Below are 15,566 nucleotides of genomic sequence, written 5' to 3'. Positions count from 1 at the left end.
CTTAACAGATCAAAGAATCACCAATAGCCAGCCTTTGAATTCAGGCCTGAATGTTGAAAATCAGCCACCTGAGGAGACAGCATTCTAAGCAGAGGAAAATCCAGTGTAAAAGCACTGAGGCAGGTATGACTGTGGATTTTTAAAGGGCAGGAGGAAGCCCACTGGATCTGGAGCATGTTGAGTAAGGGAAGCAAGGGGTTGGAGGAGATAATGTGAGAGACAAGCAGGAGGCAAATTATATTGAAGCTGATAGTTTAGAGGAAAGCGTTTAGATTTAACTCTCATTGCAATGTGGGATAAGAAAAGATTAATTGTATGTTCTGAAAAAAATTAATCTGGCTGCCTTTCGAAAACTATTGTACGACTGCTAATGTGGAAACCAGGAAACCTGCTTGGAGCCTATTTGAGTTGTCTTCCTGAGAGAGGCTTGATTAAAAGTGGTGAAGATGAAGAGAAGTGGATGATTGAGGATTTAGTTTGGAATTAGAGACATAAGAATTACTAGTGGATTACAAGAGGGATGTGAGAGGAAGGGACAAATCAAACTGATTCCTAGGTTCTTAGATTTGGTAACTTGGTATATATTATGTTGCCACCTAATCAGATGAAGAAAAATGGAGGTGGGGGAGAAGCTTGAAAAAAGGAAATGAGAAACTGAAAGATGTGAAAAATAGGTCAGTGGCATTGCCTTCAGTGCAAAGGTAATAGGAACAGAAATGCTTAGAAGTCAACTGCAGCAACAACAAAAAATTAATCCTGGATGGGCTGGGACCCAAATCACGATTTTTGGCTGTCTTTATTCTCTCTACCCAGCAATCCTGATTACTGCTTCTTGTGCTGGCTGGGCATGAAACTATATTGCAGTGTCTTTAGTTTTTTCACACCAACAGATTCTGGCATGTTCTTTGTTTCTACCTGAGGAAAATCTCAATGTCAAGAACTGTTTTGTATAGTTTGTTGGTGCTTTGGTAGCTTTTCAAAATGGTCTTCAGGAAAGACAAAAATGATCTTTTTATATGGATTGAATATTACTTAGCTTTTAGACTCGGACTGGAACTATACCATTGACTCTTCTAGATCTGGACCTCTTAGCCTCCATAATCGCAAGAACCAATTCCTTATAATCTCTCTCTCTCTCTCTCTTTCTCTCTCTCTCACTCTCCCCCCCTCCATTGGTTCTGTTTCTTTGATGAACTCTGACTAATACAGCTTTTAAATTCATACTAGTGTAAAAATAATTAAGCTTTTTCCATTTTCATTCTCCAGACATCCAGTATCCCAGTGAAGGCTTTTGTTTCATACAGTACATTTTTGTACCCTGCAAAACTGAATGAGCGAAGTAGACTCAGTATAAATAAGAGCACTGATAATGTTTTTCTTGGAGCATGAAGATAAAAATAATAATGTGTATTAAAATATAGTGCTCTCCACATGTAATCCAGTGACCACTGTGTGTTCTCAAGACCCTTTCGGAATCCTTAAGGTCAAAACAGTTTTCATAATACACTAAGATACTTTTTTTTCTCTCTCTCTCATTTTCTCATAAGTGTATAGTAGAATTTTCCAGAGGCTACATGATGCTACAACAGATTGAATGAAGAACTACAAATGAGAACTTAGATATCTTTCATTAAGTCATACATTAAAGATATTTGCAAAAATTAAAAATTTCTCCATATGACTTTTTGCAAAATATAATAATTTTTATAAAAATATATTATTTACATTAACATAATGATTTTACTGTTGTTAATATTAACTGAATTAAAATGTTTTTGAAATTTCTTAGTTTGAATTTCTAATATAGTCAATATCGACAGATAGAACTAACCAAAACGAAGGTTCTTTGATGTCTTCAGTTAATTTTTAAAAGTGGAAAAGGGGTCCCGAGACTGAAATGTTTGAGAAGCTTTTCTCAATAGGTTTCCTATGTACACAAGAGTGGCTCTAACGAAAATGTTTGGTGCATACTTCCAAACATTACACTCTTCCATCAGATGATTCTGTCTGGAAGCGGTATAAACCAGTTCCAATTGTTTTTTTGATTTTTGTTGTTTTGATGTTTTCTGATAATTTAGCTTACATATATGTAGAGCTGATACTGCCTTAACCGTTATATGTTCTTATATTCTAAGAGCTGGTCTCTGTCTTCTTATTCAGTCATTAATCTAACCAATGACAGGTAAGAAGTATTTATTGAGCTTCTACTAAGTGCAAGACCCTTTTTCGATGCTGTTCCAGTTATCAGTTCATTGCCTCACCACTCAAAAACTACCCTCCATTACTTGCTTTGTGATAGTGGAACTTGACCCTTTGCACACCTTTCCTTTGTAGATCTCACATTGTGAAGCTTTGTCAATAGAGAGTGCTGAAGGGGCATTTCAGTGGAAGGAGTTCTATTCCTGGTTGAATGGTGTTTCTGTTTTAGTTTCTTCTTGCTGGTGTTGCGTAGCTGAAAGTTGCCCAGAGCACGTAGTCCCTCAGGGAGCTTGCAGCACCAGCTCTGGCTTGGTGACCCCCTTGCTGTGGCCCTCCCCAACGGGCACATGGTGCTCCCCAGGCCTCATGCCACCCTGCTGGAAGGGAGTATTTCCAGCTCTGGTTTGAGTGACCCAACATACTTTTTCACCACCCATTGGACCGCAGCAACACATTTTAAAGAGGTCTGATTCTCAGCAACCTTCCTCCCCTTTCAACACTTTTTTCTCTCCTTGTATATTGTGGTTATTCTTTAGGGTTCTGTTTATAACTTTAAAGTTTCTACTCTCTTACACTTAGTAACTCTTTATATCACACTTTCACTGTTACATTTAGTGTGTGGCTGCTCTCTTCTGATTGGATTCCAAATAAATCAGATGTTCTCCAAGAGAACATTATTATTCTTTTGTGGGAGATAAATGATCCCTATATATGCAATAGCAGAGCACAATTAAGGGCCAGAACAAGAAAGGCAGAAATTGTGTATCAAAGGGCTTCCAGACAGGGAAGCTTAACATGGGCTGGGGCTGAGGAAGAACAATGGGTAAAGATTGTCAGGGGGCTTAAATGAGAGGCTTACTTCAAAGAACATGAGCCCACCTGGAGAAGAAAACCTGTGTGCGATGTGGAGAAAATAGTGAGGGCTCTGTCAGGTTGGAGAAGGTGGTGTGTGAGAATGGGAGGTAAAGTGGCAAAAATACTTTGCTATCAGATCATGGAGGGCTGTTAATACTAAGCAGAAAAGTTGAAATTTCTCTCACTTTAGTTTATAGGGCACATTCAATGGATTCTCAATAAAAACTGATAATAAAAATATTATGTTAGTATACTAAAGGATATATATGAATGAAAGAATTTTAGGATGAAGTATGGAAACTTATTTATTATTCATTATTTTCTTTGCAGTTAATCCTATTTCCTGTGTTATGCTATTCCTAGAAGTATAGCTTAAAGATAAAAATTTCATTAAGACATACAATTCATAGGGCATTATTTATTCATCTAGATATTAGACTGTGGTGTTTATGAATATGGGAGTTGCTTTCTTTGGCTGTTCTTTTCAATAAAAAATGCTGTTTGGTCTAAGTACTCAGTGCTTCTCTATCTCTTTTTTAATGAATTGAAATAAGACGTTCCTGATTTTTGTATTTTTTTGTTGTTGTTGAAAGAAAGCCAAGATGTTGTTAATCTGTAGGATGCAAATAGGATTTATTTTTAAAAAGCGAAATAGCTTTCTTTATTTCCTAAGTATTTATCATTATTTATGTTGTTCATGTAAGATAATATTCATGTAATTTCTCTCTTTTGTAAAAAGTGCAAATCTATTGCATATTTCATTGTGGAACATTCAGTGAATATACATAAATAAAAATAAGAAAACAGAAGATAATTACAGCTCTCCCCAATAATGCAGCTAACATTTTGCTATATCTGGTTTGCATTTTTTTTTTTTTGCAGTCCTACGTGCATGCACATTGATATACATATGAATATGCATACATTTACACAAATGGATTTTTTACGTGTTTTTTCATAAATGAGTAAATTTTCTAACCTGCTTATTTTACTTAACATATTGTGACTATCTTCCACTAAGTGATTTTAATAATATCATTCTGGATAACTGCATAATTATTCATCAAACTGATTTACTGTAACTTTATAAATTGCCTATTATTGAACATTTAAAACTTTGTTTTTCTCTATTTTAAACAGTGTAATGATGCGATGAACATATTTTTAAAGCTATATCTTTGTATATATACAGGATTGTATATCTAGTGTGCATTTCTAGATTTGGATGAAAGGGTCTATATCTCTTTCAAAGGTTTTGATTTTCATTCCAAATCACAGTCCAGAAAGATTACAGTTTGAAAACAAATTATTATAAGCATATAATTTTTTCTCCTATGTCTTTAATGATATATTTGAGAACTTTATTGCTCAGCAGACTATAAGGAATACTTGTAAGGCCACATTAAAAGAAGTTTCATTAATTAAAAGTTAGTACCTTATATGTGTGTGCACACAGATGTTTCATTATTAAGTCTTGAGATAGCTAAATTACAACTTAATAGAACTGAATTCATTAGAAATCGGAGGGATTAGTTAGTTGGTAACAGAACAATTGTAAGTAAGGTTAAATTATAACCTAAAGAATGAGAGAAATGCATACTGTAGAATTTCTTGACTCTAGCGTTTAGTAACCAATTATTCTGGGAGGCTTTAGAAGTAATTTTTAAGTTGATAAGAACAGCGTAGTGTTCTCTATGCTTGGGATAATAGACAGGCATCTTCCATCAAACAGGCAGGTACCTTCACGGTGCCTACTGGGGAAATTGCCGCTATATGAAGTCAGTTCGCGAATTTTAGATGGCTTCTTCCTTCCTGGAACTGTGCAATAAATGCATATTATTCCACAGTACTCAGAAAATGTAGCAGTAGTCAGGCTGCACTGACAAATGCCCTTTTAGCAGAAACATTGTAGAAATGAAAATCAGCATTTTAAAAAGATTGTATTTAACTTGCATCGAATACCCTTGAAATGCTGAATAGTTTAAACAAGCTTTATTTTGTGATTTTTGTGTTTCTAATGATCAAATTGGTGGTTCCAACAAATTAATATACTTTGCTCATCCCATTTCCTCAATACGAAAATTATTGTAGCTTTAAAGTGCCACTGGCTGAAAATTGCTAAATGGTCTACATGGTAAATATCATACTATATAATTAAAATGTGAGGCAAACCACATTTTATTCCAAAGTTTATTTTATAAGAGAAGAAAATAACTCTTTGAAAGCCTATAAGTCATTTAGAGAGCAATAGTTTAAAATTGACAATCAGAAGTCATAACTGATACAAACTTATAGAAATAATCCAAATGCACTATTGCTATAACATGCCACTGACAAAAAACAAAACAAAACTGTTATAGCAGTGGAGAAATAGCTTACGGGTTTGGGAAGATGCTGAGGCCCGATACCAACACTAAGTAACTTACCCAAGATCTCAGGCGTCCTCATAGTTACAAGCAATAATTGCTCTCCTCTGCTATGGTGAATCGGAAAGACATTTCCGTAAAGCAGCCATGGACTTCAGAATGTGATTATAACCTAAAATAGAAACATCCTGCTTCTATAAATTGGGTTGTGATCCAGGATATCCTGTTAAAAAAATGTCATAACTTCTCCAAAAATACATATGGTCAATTTATTTTTTAGTGAGCGATCTATGAGAATCAGGAAGAAAAAAAGAAAAAAGAATTCCAGGTTCAAAAGAAGAGATGAAAACTGGGAAAAATGAAGTGACTGTAATGTCAGTAAATATCACAATAGTTAGCTTATTTTATACTGATAGTGCTAGTATATGAAATCTTCACAAAGCTCTGAATCATAGAGTCATAGAGTACCACCAAACAGGAACTGGACAAAGTTAAAATTTTGGTTTCTTATATAGTAAAAGTACTCTTTTATCTTCCATGATTTGAACCTATTGTTGGGGGTTAATTGAGCTGGTTAGACTAGGGTCAATGAATGTTTAGTGTGTCACAAGCAAATGTTACTGTGTTTTAGCAAGGAGACCCAAAGGATTGATTAATTCTACAAGTTGGTTAGGAAGAGAGGTCCAAATGTAACCATTGTAAACTGGGTTCTTTGACACTGTACCCAATACTTTTAAGTCAAAATTACATCCTAGGGAAAACATACCGTATAATAAAATTTGTGTTGTACTTTAAGTGCAATAAATAGATATATTTCCATTTTTGTTATAATGTGTCGTTGTTAAAATGCACAGTGACATGAGAAACACTGGTTAGTTTTCTCCGAGGTCCTTAGACTGATGCTGGCGGTTGATGTTTAAGTTCCATTTTTACACTTGGCATTACATAACCTTTGCCTGTCGTGCAGAGACTGTGTTTGAGGATGGGACGATGAGGTAATAGGAGGGCAAGTCTCCTTATGTACTCTGCCTCCCCCGATAGATAACCAACGAATAGTGATTAAATCAGGAAGTGGAGTAGAGTCGTGGTTTTCAAACCAGACTTGCAGCTATAGAAGAACATAGGGACTAATTGCAGAATTAGGTTCAATAGCTATGGTGATTAGCTGACAGCTTCGTGAGGCTCCAGGTAGGTTAAAAAAATCTACCATATGTCAGATTCTCAGCTTTAGAAATTTAACATTTTAAACTTCAGTCCTCAAACTTACATTGCAAAGTGTCCTTTTTCAGTACATTGCAAAAGATCATACAGCTTCTATAATAGTGATCTGGAGATTAGAAATCACAAACGGTTTCAGTGTCTATACTCTTATCCCATCTCCTTGCAATAGTATTATGGATAGGGGAAAGGAAAGATGCACCCCAGACCCATAAGTTATTGCTTTGTTTGTTTAATATTAAAAGATCTCTGCTTAGTAGTACTAGAGATTTTTAGAGTGGGAACTGGATTTGAACCTGAGTCACCTATTTGACCATTCAAATAGTCAAAGATATTTGACTGAATAGGTTACAGTTATTGCAGAGAGCAAATATATTAATACACGTCATATTCTTTGACCAATGTCTGTCACCTAATAAGCATTCAATTTATTTGTTTGGTATCTTTCTATGTCTGTATTCTAGAAGACCCCGCCTTGTTAAATTTAACACTCAGAATGGATTGGTATTCTTTCTAGTATTGTCTCTATTATTATATATTCCCTTTTGTTTATACATTTATTTAACTTTATTATATATAATGTCATTTCAGGTTCCTATATGATAGTGGACTCTTCAGATCATGACCCTGGAGAAAAAGCCCGACTTCAGCTGCCAACAATGAAGGAGAATGACACTCACTGTATTGATTTCAGTTACCTGTTATATAGCCAGAAAGGGTCAAACCCAGGCACTCTGAACATACTAGTTAGGGTGAATAAAGGACCTCTTGCCAATCCAATTTGGAATGTGACTGGATTCACAGGTAGAGATTGGCTTCGGGCTGAGCTAGCAGTGAGCACCTTTTGGCCCAACGAATATCAGGTAATCAACTCTTCTTTTCTGGTTCATGCTTTAATGTTGTTGGATCTCACTGTGTATGTAATGCTTAGAGGTGCCGGTAAATACAAGCCCCATAGGAATGAGAGATTGTCCCTCTAGCCCTCCCCCAACTTGTTCTTAAGCTAACGTTTGAATACCTTGGCACAAAACCTTCAAAAATAGAGAATATATTTCCACATATAGAAGTATGAAACTCATTGGCAAAGAGCTACTTATTGACAGATATATTTCTGTGTCTCTGTTCAGGAAGAAATAGTGTTTTTGATTGGAAGGTAGTATTCGGACAGCATTGATTTGCTCGTTGAAAACAACATTTGGAAAACACGCATGAAATAGTGTTTCATGAAATATGTTATCTAAGGGGGAGAGATTTTGAATAATTATTTATATTTTTGTCAATTACATGAAGTATAAAAATAAGCAAAGAAAGAAAGAAAAACTGTCCGCATATTTTTAGAATCTCCTCCCCCCCCAACACACATGCCATGATTGGTTTAATTATGATTAAACTAGAGGATCAATAGTGTCAATACCTACTTTCTGTTTTGTGTGACTGAGTTTCTATGGTCTAACAAAAAAGTTCATTCACTGGTTTGGAGTGTTGTTCAATAATCATCACTTATGAGGTTCCTGGAAAGGGAGTTAACCTCTTTTGAAAGTTCACTGTTGTATTAGAGCTTGAGATGCACACTTTTAAAGGTCTTGCTTGTTTGTAGCTTTTTATACTCGTAGAGCCAAATGAGAATGCGTTTATGTAAAAGTATATTTTATTATGTTCAATGGGTAATTTATAACTAAGAACAGCTTCATTACTGCCTTTTAAACAAATAACTATTTCTTCAGGTTAGGTTTGTCTTTATTCCTGAGGGAGGGAAAAATTCAATGTATTGTTTTAATTGCTTTGAGTTGATTTTCTATTTTATTAAAAGCCTCTGCATAGTTCTGTTTCCACAGGTAAGGCTCTCCATTCAGGGTTAATATTTCTATTGAGATTTCAGTGGATTTTCATTAGATACAAGCTAATTCCACTATCCCAGAACAGAAAGATGTTTTTCTTCAGTCTGGGAGAGGGATCTATTTTTTCTTGGATCACAGCTTTGGGAAGCCTGACTATGTGGAAGGTGGGTGGGTGGAGGTATGTGAAACTGATGCTGAAGCCCTGGAAGCAAGATCAGTGGGCTTATCGCTGACAGCTGTGGGTTGGTGGCTGTCATTGCTGGGTCACCCTCAGGAAGCATTGTCATTATACTGACTTCATAGAGAATCTCTTATTGGAACTCAACGTAACACTGAAAAGAAAAAACTTTAATTCAGCAAATAAAACTGTCAGTAGATTCAGCCTCCTTGAAATAAATTAAGGCCCAAATAACAAATCTAGCAAAATTGTTAAAAAATTGGGTTCTGAAGTCATTTTGTCTGTATTCAACCCCACTTGTCCTTCACTATGTAGATGGTGAAGTAGGAATATTTTTCTGTGAGTCCCCAAATGATGTAAATGATGTTAGATCTGCTGGCAGTTTCTGGGTGTGGCCTGGGATCGTGTCTCGTGAAGCCGGAGAATGGACACACGGACCAGGGAGAGGCAACAAGTTGTAAAGGAAGACAGTTTATTAGAGGCAGGAGAAGAGGTTGCAGCTCCCGAGAGGGAGGGGTACCCAAAACTGGAAAGCCTAGTGACTGAGGCAAAAGCTGTTACTTTTATACCTTCCCTTGCCTGCTTGGGGAAGGGGGCTGGAGCCTTGTAATGGAATTCATCTATCAGGTTTGTCCTGTTTGCCCATCCTGAAGGGCTTAACGAAATAACCCATTCCTGTCTATCAGATCTGCTCCTTTGCCTGCCCAAAAGGGATTTGAGATAATTTATTAACCTCAAGGTGCATTCTCATAGCTTTGTCCTGGAGTGAAGGAGACATTCCAGAACCTGGAGTTTTAGGCTATGGCTGCCTTTTGTTTATTCCACCAGGGACCCCCCTGTCTACCTAGCAACATGCTAAGTAAACTGTCTCAATAGTTTGTTAAAGAATCAAACTATTGTACCTTAAAAAAAAAAGATTCTGCAATGTTAGTTTTAATGTTGACTGTAGTACCTAGAACTGGATGAATGCTTCTTTGTTCAGTCTAATTTTGCATGACAAAGTTCCCTAGTTTATATGTACCTGTGGTGTTTTTAAGTAAGCAGTGCAAATAGTCCCAGTGTGAGTTTCAACCTGGCCAGTGAGATCTTTTTGAAAAAAAGATTATGAAATACATGGAGCCTACGGGTAAATGTCTCTTTGTTGCAGATTGAATTTAAGCCACAGATCATTTTTTTTTTTTTTTTAGCAATTACTCATCTTTCACATCTTTTTCCTTAACCTGCAAAACTTAATAATCAATAACGGTAAATAACAGAGTAGAGTATTTTTAATGTGCTTAGTGCTCAATAAATTATTTGATTGATGTTTCCATTGATTCTTCCATTTAGAGACGTAGTTTGTATGTGTACTTCCGTGATTAGGAACAACCAGCATAACATAAACTATATGTACCCTTTTTGTTATTAGGAAATAGCATGGAAAACTTTTGACTATTGCTTATAGTAGCATACTTACAGACTTTGGAAAATTAAAATGTAGCCATTGCAGTGTGTCATGTTACGTTCTTACTCATTTTCACTCTTAAAGAAGCACTGCATATTTATTTTTAATTTTCCCCAGATTCTTAGTAGAGTTAAGGTACACATATAAATTATTCTTCTTTGTTCCAGTTTACTCAATTTCTCTTGTCCAGAGAATTTTCACGGTCTAATACTTCTTGAACCTTTATCTTTAACACTCTAATTTTTCTAATTCCCTTTTCTTTTGTTGTATTTCCAGTGGGGAATCCTATATTTTCTTTGCTTGAACCATTCCTTATCTGACCACTCCTCTAATTTGACCCCTTCTCACCCAACATTAACAATAAAAACTATCAAAAAGAAAATAGCCTCAGAGTACTACTACTTTTACTTAGTATGGGACAATTTTTGTACAAAAATGATACTCCCTGAAGTGGGGGTGGGGGGAATATCCTTTCTACAAGTTAGTGCTTCTCTTTTCCATTTTTTTGTTGAACTGAAAATCTGAAACAGATGTAGTATATCTTTGGTGTGGTTTGTCTTTCCCACCAATTCCATCTTGCCAGATGCCTACCTAACAGGAGGTTGATGTGGTGATTTAATCACGTATGCTGTGGATTATTCAATAATGATGAGATACTAGTTTTTAACCCAAAAGAAAGTTAACCTCTGATTTGAAAAAGGAAAAAATAGTATGCATGAAATTGTGAAATAAAGGCAAAAATTATCCTCCAGATAATGAATTTTGGGTACCTGGCAGATCAGGATATGACTCATGAACTTTGGGGCCAGCCCTTCCTGGGTGAATCTTGATTCTGCTACTTACCGCTGCATAGCAGTGGGCATACATTTCTTAATCTCTTTGACTGCAGTTTCCTCAAACTGAAAAATGAGGATCATGATAGTAACTGCCTCATTGGGTTGTTGTGAGTATAAAGTGATTATATATAAACTGTGTAGAAAAGTGTCTGACAGATAGTGTGCATTTACCGTAATGTTTGGTTAATATTATAATGGGTAAACAAAAACATTGCAGACTCTACTGGATTTAGAATTTTCTTCTGTTTTGAAATCATGCTATTTTTTTCTTAAAGACTTCATTTTTTTAAGAGCAATTTTAGTTTCACAGCAAAATTAAGAGAAAGGTACAGAGCTTTCCCATAAGCCCTCCTCTCCCGCACACGCATAGGTTCCCCTATAAGCTTGATCTGCACCAGAGTGCTACGCAATGGATGAACCTACATTAACATCGTACTCACTCAAAGTCCATAATTAATCTTAAGGTTCACTCCTGGTGTTTTACATTCTAAGAGTTTAGACAATTATGTGGCATGTCTATCATAGTATCATACAGAGGATTTCATTGCCCTGAAAATCCTGTGCTCCGTCTATTCTTCCCTCTCCTTCCATGCTATTGTTGTCAAGTTTTTTGTTTATTAAAATGTCTAATTACTTGACACCTTATTGACATGAGGTCACACCATGCTAACCCCTGGAGATATATAGGCAAAGTCCCTTTTCTTTTGAAGCTTTCAATCTAACTTGGCACACAGTAGGGGATAAAAATGTAAATCAGACATGAGGTCTAACCATAAGCAGCCTAGTCTAGGTGGGAAATGTGAGATATATATAGATAAAATTTGAAATAATGTAGCATTTGTTAAATGACTTAAGAAAAATAAATATAAAATGTAGTAGGGAAAATGAAAACAAAACATAGATTTGTTTCCAAAGTAATGTGAGGCAGAAATGGGACTAGAATTCTTGCCTCTGGATTCTTCTCTTCCTAGATTAAATATGTTTTCCACTGTGCAACATTGTTTTTCTTAAACCATAATTAGTTGGAAGTAACATTTTTATAGTGAAACAAAACAAGCAAATATAAATTTTGTTTATGACATAAGCATTGTAGTGATACATTAATACATAAGGAACTTCACAACAATAGATGTCTTTTCAGCTCACTCTACTAATTATAGAAAGTATCATGTTATATTTGTTTTATTTGCCACTGTCACAAGTTGCTAATTCTGCCTGTTTTTATAAGACTCGAGTAAATACTGTAATTTTTTTCTTTTAAGAGGAGCAAAGATTTTTATTAAAGCGAAAGTACTGATCTCATATGAGTGGGGGTACCCAAAATTGGTATGCCCCAGTACTGTAAATTTTTTAATAGGTCACTAAATAGAAGTAAAAAGAGAGAGGGGGAAAAAAAATTCAGAGGTATTATCTCAGTGTTAAATTTCAATGAAAGATCAGCATATCTCTAAAAGTGTAATTTTCTCCACTTTGGAAATCTGACCTGTCTTGTATGTGTAAAACTAAGTTCTGCTTTGGGATTAAATTCATTAGTTTCTTACTGAACAGTGAGGTTGTTACCAAATGAGGCAGGCAGACATAACTTTCAAACTATTAGCGGAAACCTAATCTGCTGTTTTCCATTAACGGGGTACACATCATTAATCACAAAAATGCGTGATGAAAACTACAAAGGTTTGGCCAGAAATTGGAAAGTGATAATATAGCAGAATGTGTGTGTTTTGTTTTTTTTTTTTAAACCTGCTAATTCACTGAGAAACAAACACTGAACTTTTGCAATCCATTTTCTTAACATTTTTTGTTGGTTTGAAAAAAAAAAAAAGTAGTAACTGAACAGGCATGGGATTTTCTGTTTTTGTCTCCCTTTTAAAGGTTTATGTTAATATGCATTGCACTGATATTTTGGCAATTGCATGATTGTTACACGCCAGAGATACTGTTGGCTTTGGATCTAAGAAGTTTGGAACTTAAACCAAGAGAATGTTTATTTAAAAAAAAAAGAAAAAACTCTAAAAGATTTACCTTTGGCAATAGGGGCTGGAGTAAGAGCATGCTTATGAACCATCCATACAAAATGTGAGGAAAAGTGGGTGTCACTCCTGTGCCATAGCTCTTGGAACTCTTCCAGTTTATACTGGTCATTAACGATGTGTAGCCCCACTGAAGAAAGAAGGGCAGCATGACTTTTTTCCTTAGATGTGTTATTCTGCCTGGGCTGCCATGACAAAATACTACTGACTGGATCGCTTAAACAACAGAGATTTCTTTCTCTCCTGTTGGGCCATGTGACACAGCTCTGGCCAGTGAGCGATGAGAGGACTTCTGGGAAATATGTTCCTTCCTGATAACAAAGAGAGACATGTTGTTGCATGAGGACATGACGCTTGGTGTGACTGCAGATATCTTGTAACTATGAGGCAGGCGATAACAAACTGAGGGCAACAGAAGAAAGTATGGAAAGAGCCAGGCTCCTACTCTCAGGGGAAACAATAATAAAAACAAGAATAGAAAGAAAAACTCTTTTGTAAACAATTTTTAGATGAGTATTTTCCTATGCAGCCAAAAACATTCTAATATATCATGTCATATCTTTCTTGAGCTTTCAAGCAATCCCAACCCATCACCATATATATTATTTATGGATAAAACATGTGAGACATATGGCAGAATTAAAAGTATACATATCCATCTATGAATGAAACAATTTCAGTTCAGTTGTGGAGAGACGACAAACCTATGTACCTGAAAATGTAAATAGGGCTGTAAGACAATCAGTACCTGAAGGGAGTAGAAAGAAAGGAAGGAAAGATCTATTGGATGTCTACCACGTGTGAGACATTGAGCTGGATGCTTCCATGTATGCCACCTTTAGTTTGTTTCAACATTTATTTATAATAAAGTGTGTGGATGAAACAGGTGCACTGTAACAAATCTAACGTCACAGGGTGATCTGACCATAAATTCCTAACAGGGCAGGTCATGGTGGGTAGTTAAACCTTAGGCACATAACTTCTTTAATAAAAGGTTATCTTTGCCTTAAGCAAGCTCTGTCCATTGTTTTAGTGTAGTACATTAACACATTTTTGTATTGCCTCCTTTTCAGATCCCTAGGAAGCCTAACCACCCTCAAGAGAGCACATAATCTTGTTAACTATCTTGTAATCCAGTCGCCTCCTTTCTTTCTCCCTTCATGTAATCTGTTTTTATGTTCCTTCTTTAATTCCAAATGTATAAAAGAAATTGCAGAACTGTCATTCTCCAGGTATTCTCCAGAGCATTGGAGGTCTTGCTCCCTGGGATTACAGCCAGTTTGGTTCATATAAACTCTTAAAAAATTCTTTACAGGTTTGGACATTTCTTATGTTGACAAGTGCTAACTTAATGAATGTTTCTTATCTTCATGCATGGACGAAGTTGCTGGCTATTTAGTGATAAAGATTATTCCCCTTTTCCCTCTTTAATAATTTAATCTTACTTTTAAAAGTTTGGACTTTAGCCATATCGGTGACTTCTGAATTTAGTCACAACTAGATAGGCTTATTTTAGTTATGGCAACAGTAACTGTCTAACACAGGCAATTTGGCTCAGTCCCTCTCCCCCAACCCCCTGCCCCCCCACTGGCAAAAGACCTTTTATTGTTAACAAAGCAAACTTTTGCTGTTGATTTTTAATCTTAATGATTCCCTATTTGTTTCATTTTAAATGCTCCAAATGGGTTTGGAAAAACTCCTATGTTATTATGGTCCTTGTTTTCTTAAAACTTATAACCCTGTGAGTGACTTCTCCCTGGTTCCTGACAGTGATTTGCTTTTATTACAAAATATCAGCTTTATTTTTCTGTTAGAGTCTGTTTATATTAACTCACTGATGAAACTTACCATTTTAAAATAAATGTAAACAAATGAAAAAAAGAGTCCTGCTAGTAACACAGTAATTATTGCGAGTATATGACAGTAGCCTCTTGTTATTCTACTAAATCATACCTGTTTTTATTTAGTGTAGCAGGAGCTGTCAAATGTCCCTTCACTAATTGTTTTGAGAAATATTTCCATGAAATTCACTTCCCTTTTAATAGCAGTTGAAAAATAATGAGCAATGAGGTGAGTTAGGCAGTGTGCGCTCAATTTATGACTTTTACTCCTTGGGAGGATTTTTATCCAAGGGGACTGGGGGAGACAGAGGATCCAAAGAGTGGAAGAGATATCAGTTCTTTGCTCGCTCACTCGCTTGCATTCAGCCCAGCTTGTTGAATAAGAATTAAAGCACTTCTGAGTTCTTGTTTTCCATAACTCTGTATTAATTATTTAGTATACATTTGAAAGGATGATCATCATGCAACAAGATTGAAAAAAAATGTGCCCTACAGGGGCAGTAATTCTAGCTAATCTGACAAAAATGCAAGAACCCTTTCTTTCTAATCAGTTTAATGATGTTTCTGACAATGCTGTCACATTTATTAATGCAATGCCATGCCATATAAGAAAAAAATAGATAACAACTTAAAACCAATTTCTTCTTCAGTTATTTTGTCTATTGACTTTGATAGTTAATTGAAATTGGTGTTTTTTTAAATTGTTTTAGAGCTTCCAAGTATCTGTACAACTTGAATTTCTGTGTGACCTCTTTGTCCAT

The 15,566-nt window shown here is 35.6% G+C and overlaps 1 protein-coding gene across 5 annotated transcripts in view; it reads left to right on the top strand.

Moving 5' to 3' along the window:
- Nucleotides 1-15,566, top strand: part of PTPRK (protein tyrosine phosphatase receptor type K) — a 505,641-nt gene that overhangs the window by 182,617 nt on the left and 307,458 nt on the right. For all 5 annotated transcript variants that reach the window (XM_033098859.1, XM_033098824.1, XM_033098848.1 and 2 more), the window contains exon 3: nucleotides 7,230-7,501. In XM_033098859.1, coding sequence (XP_032954750.1) covers nucleotides 7,230-7,501 — 272 coding nt within the window. The remainder of the gene's footprint in view (nucleotides 1-7,229; nucleotides 7,502-15,566) is intronic.

The sequence above is a fragment of the Rhinolophus ferrumequinum genome, chromosome 3 (genome assembly GCF_004115265.2).
Source record: "Rhinolophus ferrumequinum isolate MPI-CBG mRhiFer1 chromosome 3, mRhiFer1_v1.p, whole genome shotgun sequence".
Classification (NCBI taxonomy): Eukaryota; Metazoa; Chordata; class Mammalia; order Chiroptera; family Rhinolophidae; genus Rhinolophus; species Rhinolophus ferrumequinum.
Note: the sequence above shows the minus strand (reverse complement) of the source record. Positions and strands in the feature narration are given on the sequence as shown.